This window comes from Panthera onca, chromosome B4 (assembly GCF_046562875.1).
Source record: "Panthera onca isolate mPanOnc1 chromosome B4, mPanOnc1 haplotype 2, whole genome shotgun sequence".
Taxonomy (NCBI): domain Eukaryota; kingdom Metazoa; phylum Chordata; class Mammalia; order Carnivora; family Felidae; genus Panthera; species Panthera onca.
This window is the reverse complement of record NC_138345.1, coordinates 68,703,129-68,726,367: the sequence shown is the minus strand read 5'-3', so window position 1 is coordinate 68,726,367 and position 23,239 is coordinate 68,703,129. Positions and strand designations below refer to the sequence as shown.

Sequence of the window (23,239 nt, the reverse complement as noted above, 5' to 3'; positions counted from 1 at the left end):
ACAAAAGGAGATAACCTCATATTTACTGGATGTTTAGTTAGCGTCTGTTAGACGGTTGACATATATTATCTAATTTAATCCTGGTAAGAATATGTGACACAATGATCTATGGGAAGTATTTCGAGACAATTTTATTGGAAAAGAAAGTGATAGAAAATGTACACATTTTATAATCCACAATTAGGACTCTTCTAAATAGTATACATATATGACTAATTTAAATCTGGTAACCACAGTGAACAATGAAAACACCCCTTGATAGCTTTTCTTAAGGATAATCAATAATTTATTTTTTATTGTCACAATTACCACAATTATCTAGCTACATGACCAATGTCACTACATACCACAGGAAGATTGTCCACTTACACTTTACTGAGACAAAGACAACGGCCATTGATGTGTTAATGTACAACGGGGTGTTAAAAAGAGGTGGTTTTTATGCGTAAGACAAGATGTGGCACAATGATTTATTAACAGGTTTGATTTCATACGTATTATGCCAAGAAGCAAGCATAGAAATGTTTTGGCATTGAGTTGTTATTAAAGTAGAAAATAAGTAAACTAGAGAAATAAATCCAGATCTTAACTTACAATAGATACATTAAAGTAGGAAATTAATTGGCTCCTCAGTATTTTTGTTCAAGTTTTTTGTTTTCTTTCCTTGTGTTTGTTTTTTTTTTAAATATATATAAATGAGTAATATGAATATATCACAAGTTAAAGAAAGATCTCAGCCAAAAAAGAAGGTACTAGTATATGAAAAACAAATGAAAAATTACCAGGTATTTTTGCTTACAAAAACTTTAAACTATAAAGAGTCGCAAAATATATATAAAAACGCCGCATTGAACGAGGCAATCATACTCTACCCAAACTGGTAGCGCCCTCCCAACATCAGTTGCATCGCTGTTCATTCGGTCATACGGTGGTGACTGACAAAAAGGCATTATGAACTCGTGTGCCATCAGGAGACTTGGCCCCGTGGGTCATCAGTTCTTGGATTGTCATCCAGTTGTCCAAAATTTTCTTGTTTCTTTTTTTCATCATCTTTTTGTGGCTCAGTTCAATGATGTTGATCTCCTTTCTGCCCTCGCTGCCGCTCTGGGGGCTCTCCTTGAGACACTCCAACCGGCTCCGCATCATGAACTCTCGGCGCCGACGCTGCTCCTTGGCCCGAACCAGGTGTTGCTTTCTTTCCTCTTTGCTCCAGTAGCGGCCCATTTTCATCTCGCTCATGGTGTCATCATCCGTCGTCATGCCACTGCGCTCCTCCTTGATCTTTAAGGCACGTTCCCTCAGAATCCGGTCTCGTACCGGTCTCTTTGTTATGTACCGCGTCCCGTCGCTCCTAATTTTCACCTTCCATTCCATCTTGGGCTCTGAACACTTCTGAGACTCCTTGCACATGCTCACTAAACTCAGCTGACTCTGCGCATACTCCACTGCAGATTTCTGTTGAATCAACTGCATGTAGCTTTGATAATGGCGGGCATGGGCCGGGATGTTTGCATATCTGTAGGAGGAGCTGTGGTAAGGGGAGAGGTAAGGGATGTGTTCGCTGCTGCTTTGCTCCTGATCAGAAAGCTTGCCGCTCTCTGAAATCTTCTCCTTGCCTTCAATGCTGCAACCTGGTTCAGTGGTTTTGGCTTTGGGGGAGGTCGACTCTTTACTGCTCAGCCCGGAAGAAGACTGATTGGCGGCCATTGTGCTTCTCAGGTTCTTCTTATTGGTGAGGTTGATCATTCTTGGAAGGGAACTGTCAGGGGAACGGTCCACAGTGAGTGGAGTGCTTCTGCAGCTTTCAGCTGTGTTGTAAGCACTAGAACTGTCCTTGTCTGACTTTTCTGGGTGTTCGATGATGTCATCTAGCTTTCCCCTTTGCATGTCTATGCTGGTGTTGTAATTCCGGAATCCTCCATCGTGCAAAGCCCAGATGTCTCCATACTGGTCTGTCACTTTCTGGAGCCTGTGAGCCTGCATGATATTCTGGCACTCCAGTTCAATGTTTCTCAGTTCTTCATTAAGCAACTGTAGTTCGTGCTCCACTCCCTCTTGTTCCCCTTGATGGCATTCTATTGTGCTGCTCGAGTAATACAGGTCATATTCTCCATGGTTCCGAATCTTGCATTTGAGCTCCAAGAGCTGTCGGAACCTTTCACACTCCTCATCTGGGTTGCCAATGCAGTCTGAGTCTATGTATTCACCAGATGCGAAGCTCTCATTGCACTGAAGTTCAACGCTTCCTAGAGTGTCTCGGCTCTTTCCCAGCTCTCTCCTGCTCTTCAGGGATGTGCTGTTGGGATCCTCTGCTGCATTCTCCTGCTCTGAGCTCTCATCGTTCCGCAAGCTTTCATCTGTGCGCCCCACCCCACTGTCTTTCTCGTGGTTGTTAGAGGAGGACGTTGCTGTATCTGTTGTGCCCTCTTCTTCTTCTTGTTTTTTTGGCTAAGAAAACCAAGTTGAGAGAACAAAGAAAATTAATTATCTTGAGAAACACTGTTGACAAACTCGAAAGAATGATGCTTCTTGAAATAGGCAAAAGACATGAATAGACACTTCTCCAAAGAAGACATCCAGATGGCCAACTGACACATGAAAAAATGCTGAACTTCACTCATCATCAGGGAAATACAAATCAAAACCACAATGAGATGCCACCTTACACCTCTCCGAATGGCTAACATGAACAACTCCGGTAACAACAGAGGTTGGCGAGGATGCAGAGAAAGAGGATCTCTTTTGCATTGTTGGTGGGAATGCAAGCTGGTGCAGCCACTCTGGAAAACAGTATGGAGGCTCCTCAAAAAACTAAAAATAGAACTACCCTACGACCCAGCAATTGCACTACTGGACATTTATCCAAGGGATACAGGTGTGCTGTTTCGAAGGGACACATGCACCCCCATGTTTATAGCAGCACTATCAGCAATAGCCAAAGTATGGCAAGAGCCCAAATGTCCATCGATGGATGAATGGATAAAGAATGGATAAACACACACACAATGGAGTATTACTTGGCAATCAAAAAGAATGAGGTCTTGCCATTTGCAACTACATGGATGGAACTGGAGGTATTATGCTAGGTGAAATTAATCAGAGAAAGACAAAAATCATATGACTGCACTCATATGAGGACTTTAAGAGACAAAACAGATGAACATAAGGGAAGGGAAACAAAAATAATATAAAAACAGGGAGGGGACAAAACAGAAGAGACTCATAAATATGGAGAACAAACTGAGGGTTACAGGAGGGGTTGGGGGAGGGGGGATGGGCTAAATGGGTAAGGGGCACTAAGGAATCTACTCCTGAAATCATTGTTGCACTGTATGTTAATTTGGATGTAAATTTAAACAATAAAAAATAAAACAAGTTAAAAAAAAAAAAAGAATGATGCTTCTTGGCAAAAGTGTGGTTCCTAGAAAGCTGTTCTAATTTTAGCATCCATAACAATTTTAGAACAAAGGCCATTAGCTCAAGGCAGCTTTTTATGAATTGAAATAAAGAAAACCAAAGCTGCTTGGATATGCCTGTCATACTTGACTTGGCGATAAATAAAACAGGACACATTTAAATACTTGATCCTTATCTTAAGGATTTCTCTTACTTGAGAAAATGGCATGCACGTGTGTAAATGAGGTGCCTTTAGGAGTCTCTGAGACGGTAACACACAAAAGGATGAGCGAGACAGGTAGTCTAAATGGTCTTCTGCAGAATGGAGGCCTGGAGTTCTGAAGCTGCATCATCTTATTATGATGATTTTTTCCTGAACTTTAAGTTCAGAAGAAACTTCACTGATGTAGTTAATACACTGGTAATGGTAAGCTAAACAGCACAGTATTTCAGGAATAGGTTAGTACTAGAGCCTTGGATCTTCCATCGATGAGGAACTTTAATCCCAAATGTATTCAGCTTATTAGTGACACAGAGAGGTGGAAAAGGCCAGTGCTATCCCCCGGAGTCAGGATTTCTTCTATGTCTAGGATGTCATATTTTCCAATACATGTGCCCAGACCTTAGTGCATCTCCAAATCACACTGCTCAAGAGCAACAATGTCATCTTAAGACTCATTTGGGTTACGTAAAAAATATTTTTCTACTCTCAGCCACTAATATCCCTTAAAGGTGAATTTTATTCTGCTGAGAGTGACAGTTCTCATGAAAATCAGAGCAGCACTGATTGCCAGATGTAGACTTAATGTCAAAAAGTGTATTTTTGACATAAATGTGAATACACACTTGTAGGTAAACTTTATTCCTTGGTAGTTTTTGGCTTTCATGCAGAACAATTAACTGTTACTACCCTAAGAGGATGCATATGTAGTTCTTTCTCTGTGAACAGGGTAAAGTTATTGTTCTCTCCGTCACTCATCACATACGCGTCTACATGACAGTTTCTACATTGCATTTTCTTTATGTGTAAGTCCACTCACTATCTTATATGTATATTTCGTCTAGGAGGTATAATTATACAGTTCAATATAATTAAGCCTGTTAGTGTTAAAGAAGGACAGAATGCATGAGAAAAGGTATTCTAACACAGGTTTGAAAGGTCCCTCAAGAAAATTGTTATATTTTTCTTCCACAGAAGTTATGGCAGAACAAAACGTAACATCAGCCGTAAAGGAGAGCACATGACCATGCATCATGTTATTCTAGGATTCTCAGCCTTCCCTAAAATATTTTTCCTCAGTTGTTGAAAACATACTGAGATTTTAAATGCCTTATCGATAAAAAAACAAACAAAACACAATGTTATAAATAAGTAATTGAGCTTGGTACATCCGTATGTTCCTCGAATCAAGCTGACAATAGTATCCAATGTGGTGACATCAACAGGCTGTGCCATAAAGCCCCCAGTGGATGTTATGGATATTGGACATTTTAGGTTATATACTATAGTATTTACATTTATCTTTTCATATCTTTGATGGGCTTAAAAATACAAGAAGGTAGTATTTCTTTATCTTATTTTTTTGTTTATTTGTTTTGGAGGAGCGAGAGCAGGGGAGGAGCAGAGAGAGACGGAGATAGAGGATCCCAAGCAGTCTCCGTCCACTCTGTCAGCACAGAGCCAGATGTGGGGCTCTATCTCAAGAACCGTGAGATCACGACCTGAGCCAAAACCAAGAGTCTGACGCTTACTTGACCCAGCCACCCAGGTGCCCCTCTTTACCTTATTTTTATATGGAGTGCAAAGGATATAGACAAATTATGCCAAGAGCGATGTTCCGCAACGTGTCAACAGCAGCCGTAAGACCAAGGATAGTGTGTCAAATGAAAGTTTTAATGCGTATGTGTATTTAAGTTTGTAGTATGAATACACATACTTATTTTTTTTTTTTTTTTAATTTTTTTTTTTAACGTTTATTTATTTTTGAGACAGAGAGAGACAGAGCATGAACGGGGGAGGGGCAGAGAGAGAGGGAGACACAGAATCGGAAACAGGCTCCAGGCTCTGAGCCATCAGCCCAGAGCCTGACGCGGGGCTCGAACTCACGGACCGCGAGATCGTGACCTGAGCTGAAGTCGGACGTTTAACCAACTGAGCCACCCAGGCGCCCCACACATACTTATTTTTTTATTGAATTTGCCTTTCTTTAGTCACTGGTTTATGAGAAAATGTGAAAATAAAAAGGGTTTTCCATTCTCAAACCTAGAATTCCTAGTTTCTAATGTAATGCCACTCTATCATTTATCATTTCCCTATAGAATCATTATGGTGACAGGCAATGCTTCTACCAAGACATTTCTCATGTAGTATTATTGTTTATAAGGGCAAAGGACTTTTAAAGGTTTCTGTACTTCTTATCATTTTTCAGTCTCACGGTGAAGAAAAATTTCCACACAATGAGAATCTAAGCTCAGGGACGTCTAGTGTTACCTCAAACGACCTAGCATTTGTATCACGTCTGATGAGTAGGCAGCATTTCACACCCTATCGCTTCACCTGGACAGGATTTCTCCCTTCTTTCTTTATTCCAACATCCTCCTGTCAATTCTGTATCCGGTCACATTTTGTATCTAAGACAGAAAAAGCCTGGAGCAAGGACTTTCTTGCTTGCAACCAGAAGCTGCCACCAAAAAATATCTTTATCTGTGGCCGGCGTTGAAGTCATACATAAAAATTTCAATCTGTCCTGCCTATATTGAAAAGCAATCACCGCAGTAGCCGCATCGTTTTTGAGCACGAGCTACTGTTTGTGAAGTGGCCAATGAGCATCGCACACGCAGCTATGTTGACACCGTAGTTTGCAATATAATGATTTATTTAATATATGGGCATGTGCACACAGACACGTGCACATACGTCTCTGTTATGAAATGCTAGCACGTCAATAAATTCCATCATTCACTTCGTAAAGCAATAGGATGTTTGTGTTTCATGTCCCTAAGCCTAACTGTCCAGGACTTTTTGAAAAACTATCTCTTAGAATGTGTTAAGAATTAACATAGAGAATAGGACGATAATTAAATCAATAAACTGACGTCAGAAGTGTTAATAAAGCTGTATCAGGCAGATGAATGACACGAATTGAACACACAAAAAATCTAGGATATATTTTAAAAGATCTAGGATATACTGATCTTGTCTTTATCCAATAGGAACAACAACGATCACAAAAGAATCCCCAAACTCGGTTTGCCACAAGCCCCTCTGTAACCTTTCACCAGCAATGAATTAATTAAGAGCAGAAACTTTGTTCATTTTCCTTGTATTCTCAGAATCAAGTGTGGTATTTGGAACATATTAGGAGCTCAGCATTTTTGGTTGAATGATTATGTGACCCTAAGGCAAGATGATGTCAATGGTCTCAAATAAGGCTACTCCTCTTCAGGAGTATATAGGTGGAACCGTGATACCAAAACCATAAATCAGATTGATGGCTTACATCATGTCACCATCATGCTATAGTTGCCTAAATATTCAAAGAGACACATTTATATTTTAAATTGTAAAGTTAACTTTGGGGGGAGAGGTTATCGCATGAGATAAAGCTTGTCTCCGGCTGGCATATCGAAAAACAAGGTATATTTTTGCTATTAAATTTCAGAATTGGGTTGAATAGTACCTGGGTCAACGTTTCAGTACTACCAGACTCTGTCAACAATGGTCCCAAAGCTTTCCAAGCTAGAAAGATCTCAACAGAAAAAAAAAATGTATTTATTCCCTCTGCTTCATTTGAGATGCCCATCTAAAAAATTACCATTACAGAGGTGTTTGATCAAACTCTTTTATTTAGTTTTTTACTCCATTTATGATTATCCATTAAAAAAAACCCCACTTAACAACATTTCAAATGACGTCGTTCAAATTTTGGCCCTACCTGCTCCACCTCATTGGCCGTGCGCTGCATTGCTTCATTATGCTGTTCTTCCAGCATCTCCAAGTTTAACTCCTCTAAGAATTCATTCCTTTCATCTTCCAGCCAGCCTTCATCCAGCTGCAAAAGAACACATTAGTACATTATATTAGGTTAGTGGGAACTCATGCTAAAATAGGGTAAACTTAAATGGCAATGCCTGACCAGTTCCTTTTATCATAATGATTCTCTTCAGAATACCAGCCTCTGATAGTTCACCTCTCAGAAGGAGGAAAAAGTGATTTAAAAAAAATTGGACTCATATGCCTTTTATCCTTTCCTGAAACAGAGCTACAGAGTTTCTCTCATAGCCAAGTAGATCTCACAGAATAGAACATTACCATCTTTCAAAATGTATGAAAAGCATATTGCATAATCCACAGCTGTCACGCTCATTACCTCCAACAGTCCCTGTGTTAAAGAAGTGCAATGGTACTAATAGGGCCATGAGACAATTGGGCTTTTTTCCTTAACAACAACCTTCAATGAGACGACACACACAGTGTTCCCCACCCCCCATACACACTGATGCTCCTACCCTCATCCTGCCTTTTTATTTTTAGGCAGATGGCTTCCAAGTCAACAAGATGGCTGCTTGCCACAAATACAGACATTTATTTTATCTAGGGGGAAGACGAGAAAAATTCTAAGTTATTCTTCTCATAAAAAAAGGTGATGCTATCCATGTCTATTTTGATTCATTTGTCACACCCAATTGCAAAATATAGATACATATACATATACACACACACACATATATATATATATATATGTGTGTGTGTGTATATGTATCTGAAATTTTGCATTTAATGGGAATGGAGCAGTGTGGAGCACACAGGGTTTTGTTTGTGGGTCCAGGATGCAGGTATTCTGGTGGGAGTCTTACACAAATTAAACTGAATAAATCCTGTTGGCTTCTCAATAACAAGTGAAGTGAAAATCCTTGCTAATATGATGAGTGTTGACAGTCAATACAGATAATTTGCCTCAAAGTAGATTTCTGGAGCTGGATTACATAAATTAGCTGTCTATGATGATTAAATTACCTGAATTATTGTCCATGCTCTGTTTTACTCTGTGTTAAAAGAAACAGCAGCTTTCTAATGAGCCAAAACTGACAATACAGTTGACCCTTGAACAGTAGGGGTTTGAGCTTCATAGGTCCACTTATATGTGCATTCATTTTTTGATAAATACACTATAGTAATCTAAATCTATCTTCTCTTCCTTATCCTTTTCTTAGTAATATTTTCTTTTCTCTAGCTTACTTGATTGTAAGAATAGTATATAATACACGTAACATATAAAATAAGTGTCAATTGACTGTTTATGTCATTTTAAGGCTTCCAATCAACATTAGGCTATCAGTGTATTAGTCTTGGGGAGTCAAGCTACATGCGAATTTCGACTGGGTGGGGAGTGTTGGCTCTCCTGATCCCTGCATTACTCAAGGGTCAGCTCTAGTTTGAGGTGTTTTCATCCCTGAAAAATGGCAAAGTAAGCTCTTAAAGATAACTGAGATGATAAAACTTCGAGACAAAACAAATTCTGAAAGAAGGACATCCGGTTGCACCCGGAGAGGCATTAGCATATATGTGTCATATTCACCAATATGAAGGCAGTTATAGGTTTCTTGATATGTATTAAAGGCTACCTAGAACTTAAATTACCTCAGATTTGACTGGGGCGAAAAGTGTTGACACATTTATTCATCCTCATTTATCTTCATGTAGCCTGAATAACTTGAGCAAGTTCTACCCCACTGGCTTTGATATGCAGATGAACTGTGAAAATTAAGCTGACTAACAATTCCATTTCAATTTATAATTGTCCAAGCTTTACATTCTCTAATCCCTTTTAAGTTTCACGAAGCTGCAAACTCTAGACTCCAAAAGAAATGACGTAAAGCTAGAAATGTTTCCTTTTCATAAGCACACCAAGGGATTTTTCTTTAATCAGGTCAAAACAAAATATTTGCTTACTCTGAAGTAGTGAATGATGGAATAGAGTCTTCTGAAATTTAAATGAAGGGGTGGGAAAGATAAGAAGAACAAACAGTAGAAATTAATGATTCCCTATAACTCTTTTCTTATTAACTAATCCCACAGATCCTTGAGTTGTCATCCGTAGTCAGTGTATGTCTGCTCTGATAAGTCTTTCCTCTAGGCTGGAGGTATACACAGCAGAGTAAGTAAGGAGAGATCCTTCTTGCTCACTTCCTTTCCCTGTTGTATCTCCCTTTCTACCTAGATGTGCATTCATGACAGTCTGAGTTTCAGGCTATGCCACAGACCTTTCCCTTGAGCCGAGCTGCGAGAAAGGAGGGCTCTTATTATGAAACAGGGGGATCTGTCTGCACAGTATGGAACACACATGGCATTTCAGGGAAAAGAACAACCTGTATTGTCTCAAAAGTAGTGTTTACAAGTTCCTATGGAGCCCTCTCTGTCCCAATGTCCCAAGGGGAATAGGACAGAATAGCAATATCTTTAATGGTCTGAGGAGGAAAATGGGCAGAAAATGAAAGAAAGTTGACAGGGAATGAAAGAAATGAGTTATTTAAAAATATTGCACAGATGTACCATATTGCCCCCAGCAAATCTGTAGATCATTTCCAAGAATGCAGAGAGTATTTGAAACATTAAAAAAAGAAAAATCCTACAGAAAGCACACAAAAAACTTCCACATTCTCTTGGGATAAAATTCATATGCCAAAATGCAATAATAAGATATACTGAAATTGATTAAAAAATATAGATGATATAAAGGCAAGTTTATGGTTTTTTTTTTTTTTTTTTTTTGGTCTTCTTTTTTCTTGCATTTTATAGCATGTACTGCCTAAATTGCATTTTAAAAAATTTGGTGTTAAAATGCATTTTCTTTCCTTATTTTTATAGAAATCTGATTTTCTAAAGGCAATCAGGTTTCTTCCAGTGGCATGAGGTTTCTTTAGGATCGAGGGGCTAAAGCAGATCCCGATTTTGGCAGGACGGTTATCTTCCCCTCAACAGTGGAAAGGAAGTCTCCTTTGAAAATTCGTCCTCCAACATTGATCCTGCTGGATCAGGAGTGTAGCCAGATATTTGAAAATACCACCAGTTCTAGCAAGCATATGTATTCTATCAACGATAGATCTAGTCTTATGTCATTAATTTCTATTCTTTCCACAGTCCATTATAGCCATTCTGTGGCATGGTTTAAGGAAATGCTTCAATTCTAAATTAATGAGGTGCTCTAGCAGTTACATGGAAAGGGCAGGGAACCCACATTAAAACATTAAAATATCTTTTCTATAACAGGGATAACTACTCCGTTCTCTTCAATTTACCATGAATTTAACTAACATGTGTTTAATCCCTTTATTCTGTTCTTTTTCAAGAAAACGGGATCAGTGAGACTAACTGGGTTGCCAAATTTCCAGGTAATTAGTGACATTTCATACGTAGTTTTCAATTTACTCCCAAATAGGCAGTCCAGCCAGTCGTGTCACAGTCGTGTAGGCTCCCTTCCCCACTCCTGACACCTCAGGTGTGTAACTTTACTCTGCCTTGGGCAATAGCAGGCTTTATGGGAACCATTTAGAATGGTCAAGGGCATAAAGGAAATATATGCCGAAAGGGTGATCTTTTATAACCACTATATTCAAGTCAGGATTTGGTCTGACACTGAAATACACTTACTCAATGTAATTTATAGATAGTATGTAGTTACTGAGTTTGAGAAATATCAGATCAATAGCCTGGGAGACAAATGGTGATATAACCAACTTCACTCAAACTACTGACAGATGGACAGAAGGGTGACGATGTGCTATCCTTTTCTGCATTGTGGCAGGGTATAAAAAGAATATAAAAAGAAGGACCAACAGCACTTTTCTTTCACCATATTACCTCTCCTTGACTGTCATGACATCGCCCTCTGTAAAGATATAAAAAGCAATTTCCCTAGAAGCTATCATCTTGGTTTTGGCTGGACAGATGTTTTTGTCACCCTAAACTTGGAAAAAATTAATTTACTATACATGGAACGACACCATGCTATGTTGGCCACTTTATTTGATAAAGTTGTCCTAAACAGATTTAAGTTGATAGCTAGATACGCTAATGATTCTCTCATTAAAGATTCTTTCAAGATACCTTAATATGCCAATTAAATATTTTTAGATAGAAACCTAGAGCAAGGATCCATACAGAATTAAAAATCATACCGTCAACCATTTTTCATTTATGAATTCATTCGAATAACTGGCAAGTGGAAGGAGAGAATAATGATTCCATTTTGTGTGTTTTTTCCCTTCTTTTTTCAAAAAGATAAGGTTGATCAGGTTGGTAGGTTAGGTAAGGTGACTCTTAATTATGTCTTGTGTACTCAGCTTTACAAATAAACACAGTACTGATTTGATATAGATGAGCAAACAATGGATGTGAAGTTCAGTCTCCAGATTTTGGATCTGTGTTCTGACCTGAGTCTCCGGCCTTGCAACGAGCAACACGATTCTCTTACACTCCTCGCTCGACAGCAACGCCACTGCTTCTTCTCGATTCTGGACGTCTTCCCCATTTATCTAGAAAACAAATGAAAGTGGCACATTAGTTTCCATTTCCACAATGCTGCACACAATAAATGGCAAATATCAGCTCATTTATGGTGAACGTATGGACAATGAAGCTCACACAATGGGCTCATCTCCAGCCCCTCAGTGGTAAGTGCCTTCACTCAATTACGCGCTTACTGTAAGAGCCATATCGATCCCTGAAGGATGGCGGACATCAGAGGAAGCAGTTATGTTCATAAATGTCCAACCTGCGCCCTGGCAACATACATCTAGCAACACAATTAACCAGCCCCTGACAGGTGACGTTCATCTTTCTCCGCTCAGAGTAATGGAAGTGTCACTCTGAGATAATAGTGCTGGGGGAAGCAGGACTGGCAATACCACAACTGAAATCCGTCATCCTGCATGCCTGCTATGAGCCAATTAGAGAGCTACAGTATTATCTCTCACCAGGCAATGCTCCCAGGCCACTGCTGATTGCATTTTCATTTAATCATCTCATATTTGTGTGGGTCTGACTCAGTTGCCCCAAATCACTCTCAGGATCTCTTTCAATTGCTTAAATAATCAAAACAAGGAACAGTGCATCGGTAACATCCTCATCAACACTCCAGCTCTTTCTAAGATTCATCCATTTCCTCAAACAACAAAACTAATGAAATCTCTTAAGGCTCATCTCTTAAGTATACTTAACTTTTTAAAAATTAATACAGAGTAAAAATGGCTTTTTGAAAGAAACCAAGCTTGAGTAAACTTTGGATTAAAAAGACTCCAGTGGAATTCAATATATCTATATATAGATATATATAGATACACACACATATATTTTTCCTTTTTCTAAGTTCTACAGACACAGCAAATAAGATTCCTGAAGTTTGTATGGTAAGCAACATTTTCACGTTCAAATGTATTTAGCTCCAAGTTAACTGGACTTTCTTTGGATATTTTATATTTATTTTATTTTATTGATTGTTCAAATCCATGGAGACAATGAGATTTTTTGATCCATAGCACATAATCAAAATATGCAGAAAGAAATTTTAGTTGAAGAGGTCAAGTAATTCTATCTAAAATAACTATTAATTATTTCAGTAAATTAAATAGAAAATGTGGCTGTACTGACTAATTTTTCAATAATTAACATTTTTCACTACGGATTTCTGCTGAAAAGCATGAAGTAGACTAGTGAGAATTTTCTCCTTGTTTCTGGGATTCTGGGATTCTGGATGATTCTGGGATTCTGGCTGATACACAAGGACATATAATTATCGAAGCCCAGGAATCTCAACTTTGGACCACAGTAAATTATTCTTATTCCTAGACTCTTATCATACATACTGAACACAAAGAAAGCAGAAAATAAGTAAGAGTCTGGGGGGGGAATCATACAACCATATGTTGTATTTTCTTACTCTGATCAAATGCATATCACCTTTGTTTTTCACTTGTAAATGTGGATAGGAAATTCAGCTTTTACAAGTTTCAAGCGCATTTCCTTTTTTTTTGGCAACTCACAATAAAACTCATCAAATTAGAAAACAGAAGCTAGGATTCCAAAATGGTAACTAATGATAGGAAAGGGTGTTTTGTGGTTTTTCATAAATATACATCTGAAAAGCTATTTTTGTACTGAATCCAAGGCTTTTTCTCAAATGAAGATAAATTGGCAGTGATGGATTCCACTACACCTCCCCCCTCCCCAATTCGGTGTAGTCTGAAAATAAGGACTTGAAAATGTTTACTTTCTTTGAGCTTTGGGGGTTTACGTCCATTTCATAGTAATTCTTAACACTGTATCTGCAATGCATCTATTTGTGTATTAATCACGGACCTAATCATTCATCTTCCCTCCACTGTTGGCATGTTTGCTCCTAGGAAGATGGAGGTGGATGTTCTCCCACAGCTTCTCTTCACCTTTTCTGTGTGAAATCTAATTCTCATTACTTTTATTTGCTCAAGTATATACATCTAAATTCTGCATCTGAAGTTCATTTACCACTATCCTAAATACTCTTCATTCATGTTTATTTGATGTTACTATGATGGTCCCTATATGAAAGTGCAGATACTAGTGCCTTCCTCAGAGTGTTCTTGTAAGGATTAAATGAGTCAATACATGTCTAGGGTTGAAACAAGTGCCTGGTAAACAGGAAGTGCTCTAGGTTGCCACGTAGTGCTATTGATGTTACTGTTCTTGCTAGTATTATTATTACTACTATAACATCATTGATGTCTATATTTCAATCCTCCATACAGGAAAGATTGTTTTCTTCTAAATAGAGCAAATATATTAAAATTCATGCACAATAATTAAGTCCATAGTAGTAAAGGTGGTTTGGTACTCTATGCATCTATCTCATATGTATTTTTAACTCTTCGAGAACCATCAAGAAACAATGTAGTTGTTTTAGATTTTCAGCCCCATTACAGTTGGTACTCATCTGTCTCCTCTGTGAACTCAGCATGACCAGAGCTATGGTCTCCAGTCCTCACACTATGCCTTGTCCTGAAAGGACTGATCCCATGTTGTAGAAACACATTTACACCCAGAATCATGGGTGGAATGAAATGAATTCACCATAGAAATCTGGTGTTGAAATGTAATTTATCGTTCCTCTTTCAAAACTGTGTCTTTAGCCCACCGGTTGGTAGATCCTATTGAACTCAGGACATGAGTTTGACACCCAGACTGATATTGGGGCAAGAAATGCAGCCATGGGTTTCAGCAAAGAATGAAAAGATTTGAGGAACGGAATCAGATAGAGCTTTCAACCTTCATTTGCTTTTGTTCCTGAAGGATGGCTTGTGGCTACAGGGCTGCTCGTGGGAAGGCAGTTTGCTGTGCATGACAACACCAGGCAGATATAAAGGTGAAGGACCGAGAATCACAGGGAGGAGATGAGATAGATGTGTCAGTGTGACACACAGTTTAATGGAAGACTTTAATTTTAAGAAAAGAGAGGGAAAGAGAACCAGGAGAAAGGCAACATGTACCTTTTGTTACAAGGAGGAAAATTTGTGCTAGAAAATAGGTCTTGTCTTATTATCTGTGTCTGGGCATATGTAAACATTGACTTCAAAGCAGATATTGCCTTGGCTTAGAAGAGTTTCATGGTATTACAAATCAGCCAAAATCTCACATTGGGCCCAATCTGCTGTATGTGTGTGAGTGTGTGTGTATGTGTGTGTGTGTGTGTGTGTGTGTGTGTGTGTGCACATGTGTGCAAAACCCTAAAAGCCTAGAGATGGTTTAATATAGCTTTTTTGCTTAAATGTGCCAAATTTTACGTTACCTATATTAGCAAGTACCAGAGGTGGGTGGGCAACTAAAATTCTTGGCACCACCTATGGAATGTATTTGAAAACCCAGGATCTAAGGCAAAAGAGGAACGATGTATTTCAAGTGAGCTTATATTTTAGTATGGAAAGAAGGTGAATAATGTACAGAGATATAGAAGTGGAAAGAACAGAAGTCGGGGGCGGGGAACAGTTATCTAAGGGGAAGAAAGTAAAAAAGTAGGAACAAATGCTGGAAATAAGTTTAGGTGTAGGGCAGAGAAAGAGAGAGAAAGCTCATTTGAAGTCTTATTGTTCCACTGCTTGAGTCTTTTGCAGGATTTTGTCAGAGTAATCCTTAGGAACATGGCTGACGTTTTTGGCCAACATGAGATCAGGCTGCGACATGCAATATTGCTACACTCACTATCCCAAGGAGAAAATGAGAATACAGCACTCTGATCACGTACGTTGTCTTTAATCTTTTCTCTCTGGGGCTCAGAAATGCTTGTCTTCACTCAGCATTGCAATTTTGTGAGAGGACTTCCCCATATTAATTCCTGAGGACACATCTGATACCACAAGTGTGTGGCAATGGCATGGAAGACAGAACACTTGATGGCTTGAAGAAGAAAAACACATGAGATCTAGAGCACGCTCTCATGAAAGTGGTTGATGGTTTTTCTTCTGTATAATCCTTACCTTGGGCCAATCCGATGTATCTGTGTGGGTGGTGCCACTGGGTGAGGTCCCATGATACAGTACATTTAGAAAATTTTAGTTTCACAATGAGGACCAGACCATAGAAATACTCTACTTAGGTCATCATGAACAGGAAATTAAAACCACAATTGCCCTAAAGAGATTCATTTAAATAAAAGCCAGCCAGGAAACTCCAAGGATAAGAAGTAAATCCTCTCGTTCTCTCCCTCTCATCTCCCTGAGACAGGAGTCATTAATTGCTCATTACAGGGTATCCCATAATCTCCTCATCAACCATATGGGAGCTATTTGTCTATGGGTACAATTTTGTCACAGTTTTATTTAATATAATTTCAGCATTACCCTTAAGACTCTTTGTTTTCTGTGTGTGCAAATAGACTTGAATTCTAGGCTTTTTAATGTGACATGTATTTGTTCATTAAGTGTGACATATTTGTCACTGAATATAAAGTAATCAGGCAGACAACAGAATTTTGTCAATCCTGCTGTTGTTTCTTCAATGAACCCACTCCATTAAGGAATGCCTTATTATCCTGCAAATATTGTATCGGAAAACTTTATCTGCCTCTAATATAGCCACGAATAAGGAAGTGTCAAAATATATAGTATGCACATATGAAAACACATGTACTTTATTTTGATCTACCTCTACTCTGAGAACTAATAGATGCAATTTTAATAACTGCATTCGTATATCTACCTTATGGGGCAGTGGTTAGCTGGATTAGGAAGGGAGCCAGTGAGGGTGCAGTACAAGGTGTCAAATGTGGAGAGTAGATGGTCAGAGAAAGGAGTGATGACTGGAAACAAAGAGAAACATGACAAAAAATAGACCCAACACATCGGAAAACGTAGCCAACTATGGTGATTTTATATTGGTGCACAAAATCTTCCAGACCTTTTAGCCACTGAGTCTTTTGTTGTATTCTTGCATTGTGCAATGACTGCTGGGCACAACAGACCCTTGAGCATCAAAAGAAGGTTACATTCTTTTTGGAGCAGCTGGGTGGCTCAGTCAGTTGAGCATCTGACTTTGGCTCAGGGTTATGATCTCACAGTTTGGTTCCTGACTTCAAGCTCTGCATTGGGCTCTCTGCTATAACCACAGAGTCCACCTTGGATCCTCTGTTCCCCTCCCTCTCTGCCCCTCCCCCGCTTGTGCTCTCTCTCAAAATTAAACAAACATTTAAAAAAAAGGTTACATTCTTTTCAACTGAGTATTTTCAACTGTAGATGTCAACAAGGTGAACAATACATTTATAATTACTTCCAAATCAAAATAATAATAAAATATGTTTGGAGGTTTCATTATCTGGGTGATTCACACAAAAAAATGTGCCCTTATTTTTTAATGAGACTGTATCAGTAAAGCTTTACTACATATTTGATTCATCTATCCTATTACCTTTTCCACTAAATACCTATGTTTCATTCATTCATTTATTCATGTGTGATTGAGAAAGACATCGAAAATATGGTAGCAAACAAGACTGTGCCTTGGTTACCTGATTTCCCTTCCCCTGATATAGCCTATGACACATTCCATTTTGTTAAACTACAGGTCGCCACTTAGGGAGCAATAGAAATAGAAGTTACATATTCTTGAAGTTTCTGAAAAATTAGCAGGACCATGAATGACCACTATTTCATACTTTTATTCTTTCCTAATTGGAGCCTTAGCAGAGGGTCCTTGATGGAAAAGGAGTTCCGCAGCATCTAGCTAGAGAAGAGAAAGGGTATGAAGAAGTGCTGTGAATCAGTGAGTTGTACCCCGAAGAAAGGAAAGACTAACAGAAGGCTGTGCAGAATAACCTTCTGGTATGTGCTCAGGGCAGCGTGAGCACACTTCTATCATGACAATGCCACACACTGCATCGTAATCATCTGTGTATGCAGCTGTCTTCCTAACTACCCCTGGAATGCCCCAAATGCTGGGATGGCATCTTGTCTATTTTTGAAGCCTTCATTCTAGGCACAGTGTTGAATCCATTTGCGTCAAATGCAAAGAAACATTCTTCAGGGGTTTGCATTTAGGAAGGAGAAATGGGAACTGTAGGTCTATCACAAAGACTAAAAGCTATGCGGAATGTTTTAACAGTTTATAGCTCCCTCACTTCGGCTTTTAAGTCATCTTCCCCACTTCGTAGTTGTGATCTGCAGTGAAACTCAACCCTGACAGGCCTCTGTTATTATCTTGGATTAATCTGGACACAAAAGCTGGGGAGTTGTGTGTCTTTCTGTAGCCATTCTGCATGGGAAAGGACTCAGAGGAGACAGAGGGGGTCAAGGTGGGTTTAGGGCGGAAACTGGCATTCAGGGTTATTCCTAATTTGGCCTGGAATTCTTACCAGCTCCACCTCCCCTCTTACGAGCTGCTCATCATCTTTAAACTGAAATTTAAATAGTCTCTATGTTTTCACATTTCCATGAGGAAAAGAAGGTGTTCCCCTCCACCCGTCCCCAGCAACAAATAAAATTCTTCAGACTTCCAGACTTTCACATAGCAATGGAACACAGGAATCCATGTTTACCTAATTTATTCTGGAAAAGGCAGCAGTAACTGATGCTGCTGCTGCTGGTAGTAATACAAGTTAATGTTTATTACTCACCACGCCGTGTGCGAAGCATATCACATGCATAATCACATTTAACCTTTGCAACAATACGTTTTATTATTATCATATTTTAAGATGAGGAAACAGGCTTACGATGAGAGGTTAAGTAATGTGCTCGGGTAAGTGGTGGTGCTGGAAGTTGAAGAGGAGTTATCCAAGTCCAGAGATGATGCCTCAATCACTAATTATTAGCTAATAATTCTTAATGAATGATACCATCCTCATTTTAAAAACACTTTTACATGATAGCTTCGTGTTTTGTGAATGTTAATATCTAGAAAAGACAAATTCTTTTCCTAGTTTTTTTATAAAAAACTAAATAGAATTGAAACTACTGCACAAATAGTAGGAAACTAGAGGAAATGACTATGCCACATACTTGCAAAATACGATCCCCTTCTCGAATTCGGCCATCTTTGGCAGCAATGCTATTTGGATCTACCTGTAATGGAGAAAACACACATCTTCAACTGGATATGCAATATTTCCCCAGAAACTTAAAAATATGGTTAAAAATATGTTTAGTAACCTGGTTCAAAATTCTCTACTGATTTACACAATGCATGTCAAATTTTTCTGTCAAATATCACTGATTCTAAAAATATAAATCGACTACTTTAGGATTAATAATAATACAATTAAAGAGAACTAGAGCAGAACTTAATTTGAAGACCATTCTTCTCTCTCTCCCTCCCTTTTTCTCTTTCCTCCCTTTCTCCTTCCACCCCTCCCTCCTCCCTCCATTCTTTCTCTCTCTCCTTCCTTCCATCTTTCCTCCCTCCTCTTTCTTTTCTATTCTTTTCTTTCTTTCTTTCTTTCTTTCTTTCTTTCTTTCTTTCTTTCTTTCTTTCTTTCTTCTCTCCCTTCTTCTCCCCTCCTCTCCTCTCCCTTCTCCTTCTTTTTTTTTTTTTTTTTTTTTTTTTTTTACATCCATTCACTCATTTCTGTATCCAGACCGTCAGGTATGGTCTTCAGCGGACATGATCTCTAGCAGCTGTTAATACTAGAATTCTCTGGACTCAGGAAATTTGCTTTCTACTAGAGTAATCTTTAAATCCTGGTTTAGCGGTCTTAGAAAAGCTGACAGCTATACAGTAAGTCCATACTTATTAAAGAAATTTCTGTCTCATGAGCACATTAATTTATAGAGATTTATAATTGATGTTGCTCAAAAAATGAAAAAAAAAATCCTATCCATGTAGATTATTACTAGGCTCTACCTTACATTATAGGGTAAAGTTATTAACTATAAGTTATTTTAGAATAAATAGATATTTAAGACTCTATTTAGAGTTTACCAACATTTTAATGGGCCAAACACAGTTCATTGGGGGTAATACCATCTATCACATTTTACATGATGGCTCTAAGCCATTTATTTGAACTTATTACATCAAAGCTTTTATTTCAAGCAAAGTATTTCAAGTATAGCCATGAGGTTGATCCATCCTGTCCAGATGTTAGATACTACTTTCTTATCCACCTAATAAGTGAATTTTAAGTGATCAATTAAGAACAAAGACACTATAATTACATGTAAGATGTATAAGGAAAATATTCCTTCCAAGTACATATGTTCAATTCCTGTGGCTTCTTTATTATCCCTGGAAAGTTAAGCTCCAAAGCTGACATATTTAAATAGTAAATAAGAGACTCACTAGAGGGAAGTGAGGCATGATTAATTAACTGTATCCTATTGAGAAGCCATTCACAATCTAAAACTTTACCTGCAGAACTGTAATCAACCTAGTGCTTAACGTCAACATCTGTACCTCGTTACATATTACAAACGACAATTCTGCAGGTATTTCTCTCTATCTCCTCACCATAATTAGAAGACTTATCATAGCTGTCCACTTAAAAGAGGTATATCAGTCAAATATTCTCTAGAGATTTTTCCATTGCAGGAGCCAGTCAGTAAAGTGATGAAGAGTAACATTTACATTTATAGAGCTGTGTAGTTTTCAAAGTGCATTAAATACGTTATCTTTCCCATATTCTAAACACCTCTATAAAAGCAATGAGATAGGCATTGTACCAAGTTTCTAGTTGAGGAAGCTGAAGCTGAATAAGTTAGGTAATGATTTTAAGATCATGGCCAAGAACACTTGAAACAGCATGGGACATCAATTAGTATCTAGTTTCTCTAACTTCTTTTTCACACATATACATACATACATAGACAGTTTCACCCATATATATGTGTGTGTATACATATATATGGAGGAATTAGACAATACACATGCATCTATATGTGTGTTTGCATGTATATAATTTTTAGTCATGTGTACATATCATTAAAATAAATTACACTCTACTACTCTCAAAATGATTCTTTTGGGAGTCTTAAAAAGTCACCTATAATAATAAATTTTGCTTCACGGTTTTTCCAAGGTAATTAACACTCAGAGTGTTTCACATTTAAGTATCTCACTTTCTGACAGTGATTATGGGGTTGAATAAAACAAACTTATAGATACACTCCTTGGATATTCAAGTTTATCAATCCTGCCAGCAGAGTAAAATATGTGACATCGGTGATATTAGATTTAACATGCAATTAGTCAGTGCTCTTGTTAACAGCACTGATAAAGGGAATGGAAGGACAAACGTTTTCTCATCGAAAACTTTGCTTGAATTTCTGCATCCTTAGGGGAATTTATTCAAATTCAGGCAATGTTCCCATTTTTGCACTTTTCCTTACTGGGATTCTGTGGTGAAACTGTCCACATTAAACAAGCTGATAATAATTACATTACCTGGGCAACATAATTTACTTTCCTAATTGAAAGTGACAAGTACTGGAACATGGCCAATTCTTCACATTCAAGCCTCCCAAGGATTTTCTCATTGCCAGTCATTTGACTCCATTCCTCAGAGTCTCCCTCCCCCTCCTTACCCTCCTCGGCATTTCTTACCTCGCTGACATAAATGCCCGTGTCTTCTTCATCATCCGTTCGGTAACAGACTGTCAGGCCCAGCTTCTCTTGACTGCTAACACGACACAGCTCGACCTCCTGAGAGAAAAACACACACAGAACGACATTTATCTCAGAGAGAAATCCCACAGCAGAATGGAGAACTCACTGATACTCTCCGGGTCACGTTAGGAGCTTTTCGTAATTATTGCCCAGCATTTGAAATTAACTTATGTTACCAGGATCACCCAAATTTACCTTCAATGTGTTTTTCTGTATGTATATTCAAGCCAATGTTTCAAATTTTCATTGTACAATTGGAGAGATAAGTGCAATTCTTTTGTATCAAATCATAAACTGAAAACCCCTTAAAATTATACAATAAAATATAAAATATGCACAAATCAATAAAATGGAATCAATAAAATATTGGAGACTGTCAAAGTAGGCAGAGAAATGTTCACAAAAATATTGGGAGCTACTGTGATTTTATTTATATTTTAATAAAACAAAGTCCAAATACAAAAATACTACATTGGACTCTATCAATTCTTCTTTTGAGTTTTGTACAGTATGATAATAAGAAAGTGTTTTGTGTAGCTCAGGCCAAGGTTTTCTATTATTTTGTAGATGCTCTCACCCTTGGAATGAAATGGGTTCATTCAGGCTGAAGGGAGAGACATCAGCAGTCATATGGGCAGAGGCAATGATTCAAAATGTAGCAGTAAATGAACATGGAAACACATTTACTGAAACACATGGCTAAGGGGCTTGAAATGTCAGTCCTTAGGTAATGTATATTGAATCTATTTCCTGATTTATGTTCAGTAAAATAATAATAAATTTCAGTGTACTTCATTTTTATATAATGAAATAGACTTGTACTACTCTCAGAAACAGATGACTTTAGGATAAATCGCTTAATTCCAAGCACTAAAAGACAAATTGATGTTCTCATCATGGGGAACTTGTTCCTAACTGGATGAAGAGTATATAACTTTTTGTAAAAAAATAATTAAGTAGGCTTTCCTCTTTAGTGGGAGATGGATTGTGTGTGTATGTGTGTATGTGAATGAAAAGAAGGTTATTAAGTTTGATTATAGTAAGAATCCATCTAACTGTGTTTTATCTGAAACAGTTACCAGGACTAAATAAAAGAAAAATCACCCAACTTCAAACAACAGGATATTTTCCACTATTCTCTGCTACATTTGAAGAAGGATCCTCCCTTTCAATTTGATATCTCAGTGAAGGCTTTGCCATTGGAAAATAACCATTTGATTTTAATGACATGCTATAAACCATAGGTAAATCCTTAGCCAGGGGAGACTCTCATAAGCTCTACTGACCAATAATTTCATAGCTGATAGCAAACAAAACAAAATTTAGATCCTCTGTCCTGAGATATGTACCATAAATTGGTGAACTTCAGAAAACTATGAAGAATGACTTTCTAACTGGTGAAAAAGGGCATGGTGAGTGCTAAACAGTAAAGAAAAAAGGTGGTAAACCTTTCACCTTGGGGAAGAATAGGAACCAGTGGTATGATTTGGCACTGGAAGTAAAAAGTATATACTAAGCAAGGGTATTTTCAAAACTGGGCATAATTAATGCCTCCACAGGGAAAGAACACTTGACTGAAACTGTAACATTAGGAAGAAATTACAACAACAAAAGAGCTTCAATTACAGCAGTGCAGTATACAGTTAAAGAGTAAAGAAGCTTATGATTCCTAAGAGACCTACAAGGAAACCTAAACACTCCATAAAGAACTGAGATTGGGAC

The 23,239-nt window shown here is 38.0% G+C and overlaps 1 protein-coding gene across 2 annotated transcripts in view; it reads right to left on the bottom strand.

Moving 5' to 3' along the window:
- Positions 1-32: 32 nt before the first annotated feature.
- Positions 33-23,239, bottom strand: part of PDZRN4 (PDZ domain containing ring finger 4) — a 363,093-nt gene continuing 339,886 nt past the window's right edge. For both annotated transcript variants that reach the window (XM_060657914.3, XM_060657915.3), the window contains 5 exons: positions 21,455-21,553; positions 18,916-18,978; positions 11,830-11,931; positions 7,332-7,448; positions 33-2,448 (listed from right to left, as the gene is read on the bottom strand). In XM_060657914.3, the coding sequence (XP_060513897.3) occupies positions 922-2,448; positions 7,332-7,448; positions 11,830-11,931; positions 18,916-18,978; positions 21,455-21,553 (1,908 nt within the window). In that variant the 3' untranslated portion in view covers positions 33-921. The remainder of the gene's footprint in view (positions 2,449-7,331; positions 7,449-11,829; positions 11,932-18,915; positions 18,979-21,454; positions 21,554-23,239) is intronic.